This window comes from Phaseolus vulgaris, chromosome 5, assembly GCF_000499845.2.
Source record: "Phaseolus vulgaris cultivar G19833 chromosome 5, P. vulgaris v2.0, whole genome shotgun sequence".
Lineage (NCBI taxonomy): Eukaryota > Viridiplantae > Streptophyta > Magnoliopsida > Fabales > Fabaceae > Phaseolus > Phaseolus vulgaris.
The window spans coordinates 21306824-21313815 of record NC_023755.2 but is presented as its reverse complement, the minus strand read 5'-3'; the positions used below and the strand labels follow the sequence as shown (position 1 = coordinate 21313815).

Genomic DNA, 6992 nt, shown 5'->3' with positions numbered 1-6992 from the left:
CAAAAAGAGGCTAAGAAGTGCTACGGAAATAGCCTCAAGACAAAGAGAGGGGTGTTCGTTCTTACAACCCAGCCTCCAAAGGAAGAAGGGATCACCCATGTAGAAACCGCTCGGGAGAAACAACCCGAACCCTCCAGAGACGTAGTAGAAAGAGAGATCGGTGAGAAGATGTTCAAGCTTGGCCAATCTTTGAGCCAAGAGTCGTAGGATCAGGTTGTCGAGGTCATAGCACGACACCTTGAAGCCTTCGCGTGGTCTGCCTCTAACATGCCGGGCATAGACCCTGACTTCCTGTGTCACCGTCTCACCATGGACCCCCAGGTCCGACCAGTTCCCCATAGAAGGCAAAAATTTAATGAAGAAAGGCGTCAGGTCGTACGCGAAGAGATAGAGAAGCTGTTGAAGGCTAGCCTTATTAGGGAGATCCAGTACCCCGAATGGCTGGCCAATGTGGTGTGAGTGAAGAAGGCCAGCGGGAAGTGGAGGATGTGTGTTGACTTCACATATCTCATCAAGGCCTGTCCGAAGGACTCCTACTCGCTGCCCAATATCGATGCCTTGGCGGACAGCGCGTCTGGGTGCAAATTACTCAGCTTCCTGGATGCCTTCTCTGGCTACAACCAGATCATGATGCACCCCAGGGACGAGTGCAAGACAACGTTTATGACAGAGTTGTCTTGTTATTGCTACAAGGTAATGCCCTTTGGACTAAAGAACGCAGGTGCCACCTACCAGAGGTTGATGGACAAAGTACTAACACCCATGTTAGGGTAGAATGTCCAAGCATACATGGATGACATGGTGGTCACCTCCTAGCAGAAGGAGCAGCACGTAGCAGACCTGAAAGAGTAGTTCACCACGATAGCAAAGTACAGGTTGAAGCTGAACCCAGAGAAATGTGTGTTCGGGGTTGAGGCAGGCAAGTTCTTGGGTTTGCTACTCACTGAACGTGGCATAGAGGCAAACCTGAGAAGTGCGTCGCGATAATAGCCATGAGAAGCCCAATCTCGGTGAAAGAGGTGCAGCAGTTGACAGGGCGCATGGCTGCTCTGTCCAGATTCGTATCGGTAGGAGAGACAAGGGGCACCCTTATTTCTAGTGCCTGAAGAGAAACAACAGGTTTGTGTGAACCCAGGAGTGAAAAGAAGTGTTTGTGAAACTGAAGGAGTACCTGACCAGTCCACCAATGTTGTGCAAGCCAGAGTTAGGTACCCCATTCCGCCTATACTTCGCAGTCACAGAGAAGGCGATCAGTTCGGTTCTGCTGCAAGAACAAGACCAGGTGCAAAGGCCGATCTACTTCGTCAGCAAGGTGTTGCAAGGGCCATAGGTGAGATACCAGGCCTTAGAAAAATCTGCTATGGCAGTAGTGTTCTCAGCGTGAAGACTTCACCACTACTTATAGAACTTCACCGTGATAGTGATGACAAACCTTCCAGTCCGCAAGGTCTTACAAAAGCCAGATGTGGTAGGCAGAATGGTGCGATGGGCAGTAGAGCTGTCTGAGTTTGACGTACAGTATGAGCCTAGAGGCCCCATTAAGGGTCAGGTTTACGCTGACTTTGTATTAGAGCTCTCCTCGGCAGCCACGCACCAAGAAGGATTAGGTTTCATATGGGTGCTTTCTGTGGATGGTTCCTTAAACCAACAAGGTAGTGGGGCTAGTGTCATCTTGGAAGGACCAAATGAGTTGCTGATTGAGCAGGCCCTACGGTTTGCTTTCAAGGCCAATAACAACCAAGCAGAATATGAGGCCCTGATCGCTGGAATGTTGTTGGCCAAGGAGATGGGAGCGAAAGGTTTGCTGGCAAAGAGTGACTCTTTATTAGTCACAGGTCAAGTCACGGGGGAGTACCAAGCTAAAGGCCCTCAGCTGGCTGCATACCTGGAATACGTCCAGGTTCTGAAGGAGTCGTTCGAGGTGTTCGAGTTAGTCCACATACCCAGAGAACAGAATGCCCGAGCAGACTTGCTTGCAAAGCTTGCTAGTTCGGGCAAGGGGGCAAGTAGAGGACAATGATTCAGGAGACCTTGAAGACACCTCGAACTACCGCGAACAACGTGGCAGAAGTCCAACAAATTAGCACATTGGAAGGGGTGAGGAGGACTCATCGGTCGTTAATACAGGAGACGGTGAAAACGCCCAGAATAAGCGTGTGCCCGATCGCTGCGAAGATGTCGTCGCAAGTTTACCAAGTTGAATCAGGAGAGACTTGGATGACACCCTACCAACGCTATTTGGTTGATGATGTACTTCCGTTAGAACCCGCAGAAGCTCGAAAAATCAAGAAAAATTCGAGCAAGTACACCTTGATCGATGGGAAGTTGTTCAGGCATGGATTCACCCATCATATCCTAGTGTGTGTAAGTGGTGAACAATGCATGCGCATCATGGCAGAACTACATGAAGGGATATGCGGTAGCCACATTGGTGACCGATCTCTCTCATCGAAGGTCATTCGTGCAGGATATTACTGGCCAACCATGAGGGAAGATCGCACGAGGTACACCCAGCGGTCTAAATAGTGCCAACAACATGCTGACTGGCACAAGGCGCCTCCAGAGGAGCTGAGGTCGATCTACAGCTCATGGTCGTTTCATACTTGGAGGATCGACATTCTGGGACCCTTCCCTTTGGCGGTACAGCAGATGAAGTACCTTGTGGTTGCCATAGAATATTTCACAAAGTGGATCGAGGCCGAGCCAGTGGCTCAGATCACAACCCATAAGGTCCAGCACTTCGTGTGGAAGAACATAGTGTGCCGTTTTGGAATTCCGAAGAGGTTGGTATCTGACAACGGTACCCAGTTTGCAAGCCAGCAATTGCGCAAGTTATGTACAGAGCTGGGAGTGAAACAGGTGTTCGCATCAGTAGAACTCCCCCAGACGAACGGGGAGGTTGAGTCTGCCAACCGAGTTCTGCTCAAAGGTCTGAAGAGAAGGCTAGACAAAGCCAAGGGGACCTGGGCGGAAGAAGTGACTAGAATTGTGTGGGCCTACCACACTACTCCCCAGTCCACAACTAGAGAAACACCCTTCAGCTTGGTCTATGGTTCAGACACTATGATTCCAGTAGAAATCCAGGAGAACTCGTCGCGTTTCCAGAACTTCGTGGTCGAGTAGTCCAATGAAGAGAGAAAGGTGAACCTGGACTCACTAGATGAAGTAAGGGAGGAAGCAAGGATTAAGGCTGAAGCCTTGAAAAGGAGGGTTGAGTACAAGTACAACTCCAAGTTGAGACCTCGACAGTTCTAGGTCGCCAACCTGGTGATGAGAAGGCCCACTCGTACTAGTTGGAAAACAAGCTATCTCCCAAGTGGACTGACCCTTTCAGAGTAACGGACGCCCTTGATAATGGAGCATACATGCTCGAAAAGTTAGAGGGTGGTGCGATCCCTCGTACTTGGAACGCGACCAATCTTAAGTTTTATTTTAGTTAAAAATATCTTGCATTGTACACGTTTTAAGGGGACACTCTTTTTCCCTCACAAGAGTTTTTTAACGAGGTCACCCAAATAAAATTTCAGTTATTCAATTGAGAAATATGCGTGCATTACAGTTAACGAACCTCTCCTTTGAAGTGATACACTAAGGGCAGAGGTAGTTTGGTCTCCCCAATAAGCCCCTCTTGTGTAAGTTCACCAAGGCGAAGAATAATATGGTTCTCCAGTTAATGAACCTCTCCCTTGAAGTAATGCGCCAAGGTCGGGAATAATATGGTTCGATGGTAAACCTCCCCCTTGCGCAAGTTTACCAAGGTTGAGAACAATATGGTTCAAACGTTGAAGGCTTGCCCCTCGACTTTTTATAGCAAGGTCGCGATCAATTATTCAAACCTATCCCTTGACTTTGTACAACAAGGATGAGGTCGCTAAGAGTCGTTCACTCGAGTTAGAAACACCAAGATGGGGAAGTATGGTTCCTTAGGGGACCTCCCTCTTACGTAGTAACTCCAGGGTCGAATAGCATGGCTCACCAGTTAAGTTCACCCCTACCTTCGCGTTTGAGGACCAAGATCGGGAGGAAACGCTTCCCCCTTATATAAAAGCCAAGGTTGGAAGCGGTATAGTTCCCTAGTATTATCAACAAGACATTCCCGTCGATCTAAGGAGGGTAGAGACGAGATCAACGAAGACGATTTACTTTGCAAGAAGAAGATCAAGAACAGCGAGAGGAGCTTACCCTCGAACATAGGTTGAGCTAGTTAAGGGGTTCGAGCGCAAGGTTAAAACGTGCTACCTAAAGGGCGAAACTAGGTCGAAGGCGCTGTTTATAGAAGTGAATGCAAAAAAAGGCAAAAAAACGCAAGTTAAAGCAGCTGAAACAAACAGTTAAACAAAGGATAAATACTCATAAAGTTATATGTACAAGGAGCAAATTGTCCTTCAAGAAGAAATAGTTTCAAAATGGTCACTCTCGCAGCACGAGTTGCCCATCAACGATGCACTTAAACTCAGTGAAAGGGGAAAGATCCACCTCAAGATGCACACAGGCAAACTAAGCGATGGCATCTTGGAACCCTTCGCCGTAAGCATCGGCAACATCATTGGTGAGCTCTTCCTTCGTCTTCTTGAAGAGCTCAACCATTTCGGCCAGCTCCCCTTCAACCTGCCCCAGCAGGACCTCGCGCTGGGTGGCCTTCTCCTCCAGCTTGGTCATTTTCGCTTGCATCTCCTCGACCTTCTCCTCCAGGTCGACCACGTTGTTGCGAAGAGGCAAGATCTTCGCTTCCAGTTGGACGACCTCGTGGCTCTTGTCAAAAAGGGCCTTCTTGGCGTCCTTCTCGGATTGGCGAAGGCTTGCCAACTCGTTGTACATGGCGGTCTCATGGGAGGCGAAGGCCTTGGTCTTGAGGGATAGTTCTTTCTCCAGCTCCGCCATCCTAGCCTTGAGTTCTTCCGCTTCTTGGGCCCTACTCAGCGCAAGGCTGGATGCAATTAGGAAGTCCCCGAGGTCGTGGGCCACATGGTCGTGGAAGAGATTGCCACTCAAGCTCTCCAACACTTCCTTGTCTTGGAAGCGCTTGAGGATTTGCTGAAGCAGCATGGGGAGCTCGGGAGTGGAAGGCGTTTGTTGGCCTTCAGGGGCACTCTCCCCCCACCTTCTTGAATAACAAGGTGGCGCGGGGAGGAGGCGTTCGGGGGGTCATCCCTGAAGGTTGGAGTCCCACCAGATGAAGAGGGAGAAGGCGTCACGACTTCGCCCACCCTCTGCCTTTTGAATACAAGGCCCGTGCACGTATCCTCGTCGTCCGAGTCAATGACCACCACCCCTTTCTGCCTATCGTCGATAGGGGTTGGTTCGATTGTTTGAGGGGCAGAGGTAGCTGAGGTTGGAGGAGTTCTGGGCGTTGAAGTACCTGTTAGAAAGTATGACTTTAAACTAGAGGGGGGTGAATGGTTTAAAGAGGGTTTTCACAAACTTTTAAGTCAAGAATGAAATTACTTCGCGAAACACTTGAATCAGAATTCAGTTTGCCAAAACACAAAGCAAATAAGCACAACACCAGAAAAACAATCGGTTGTTTCGCAGAAACAATCGGTTGTTTATACCAGTTCACAAATATAAAAACTGAATTTAAAGAGATTAAGGATAGAGAGAATGCACACAGAGGTATATACTCATTCACTCTAAACCCAAAGTTACATCCAGTCTTCCTAGAAACCACTGGTGTAAATAGCTTGTATATGCTACATGAAGGCCCATTAAGGATAGCTTAGTATTAGTTGTGGTGTAAATAGCATAAACTTGTTTCCATGTGATTTATCCTAGATTTGCTCACGTTCTAGAATGTTTCTCCACATGGCCGACCATGTGCTCCATGTGCTCCATGTGATGTAATTTGCATTTCATTTTGATTAGCATTAGGGTTGCATTATGGTCCTCCTTAGCCTATAAAAGGAGGAACCTACACCTTGTATTTTCAAGACTATTTTGAGTAATGAAATGTTGCCCAAGTGCCATTCAAATTACTCCCTTGCCAAATTCTCTCTAGAATTAGGTTTTTAGTATTCAAACTTCACCCCCAAATGGAGATGGCCGAACCACTCCAACCTTCACTACCTCTCATGCACCTTCAAGGTCACCACTCCTCTTAGGAGGACCTTGTCCACTCTCATCCATTAAGCTTTCGCACCACCATCAACAAAAATCCAAGAAGAGCTCATAGGGAATGCCATCACCTTTGGTCCAACACAACACCACTAAGAATGATGATCTTGATCCCCTCAAGAACACACAACACTTCTCAGCAATACACACAGAGTTTCTTTCAAAAGTACAAAGGATTACACTTGTTACAGAACAAATCTGAAATCAATACAAGATGAAAATTCTATCTCACACTCTTTGATCAATGCAATCTCTAAGCAATTCTCAACTTTTCAAAATCTCAAAATCAGTGAAAAACTCAAATCTGTTTTTCTGTATATAATCAAAGTTGTTTGATTGTTACCAAATCTTAACAAACTATTCATTGCATTTAAAGATTGGTCAAAGCATTAAAAACTGGAGCGTAAACAGCTAGAAAATCATTTAATGCTCAGTTAAAGCACAAAACAATTTTCTGTTATGGTCCCAAAACAAACAATCGGTTGTTTTCTCGAATCAATCGGTTGTTTTGGTTTGACAGCAAGTCAACCATCAAAAACAGTTTTCAACCTTTCTAAAAACACCTAAGTATAAAACAATCGGTTGTTTCGACAAAACAACAGGTTGTTTTTCACTTAGTTTGAAAAACACTTTTCATTTAAAAGGTTTGAGAATGCTTATGCTTTGGATTCAATCAATAGTGGATTTACATATAAATTCTACCCCAGATCCTATCTAAAGACAACTCAACAACAGCAAACATATTCAGCCTTTCTTCAACCTTCAAAGGGGTTTGGATTCTTCAAAGCTTGAACACACTTGGTTCAACAGTACCCACACCAGCAGCGGCCGCCCTGCGCTTGGCGAGCAGGTAGGCCAATTTCTTCTTTTTGTCCTTGTTA

At 46.7% G+C, this 6992-nt stretch overlaps 2 protein-coding genes across 2 annotated transcripts; both read left to right on the top strand.

The window, feature by feature from the left end:
• The first annotated feature begins 1423 nt into the window (after positions 1 to 1423).
• Positions 1424 to 2020, top strand: LOC137834119 (uncharacterized). Its single transcript, XM_068642182.1, has one exon. The coding sequence runs from the start codon at positions 1424 to 1426 to the stop codon at positions 2018 to 2020; it is 597 nt and encodes a 198-aa protein (XP_068498283.1).
• Positions 2021 to 2175: 155 nt separating this feature from the next.
• Positions 2176 to 2526, top strand: LOC137834118 (uncharacterized). The gene has a single exon (XM_068642181.1). It carries the CDS (start codon positions 2176 to 2178, stop codon positions 2524 to 2526), a length of 351 nt encoding a protein of 116 aa, XP_068498282.1.
• The last annotated feature ends 4466 nt before the right edge of the window (positions 2527 to 6992 follow it).

Coding starts and splice junctions, on each gene's coding strand:
- LOC137834119 (XM_068642182.1), top strand. CDS start 1,424: ATGACAAACCTTCCAGTCCGCAAGGTCTTACAAAAGCCAGATGTGGTA.
- LOC137834118 (XM_068642181.1), top strand. CDS start 2,176: ATGTCGTCGCAAGTTTACCAAGTTGAATCAGGAGAGACTTGGATGACA.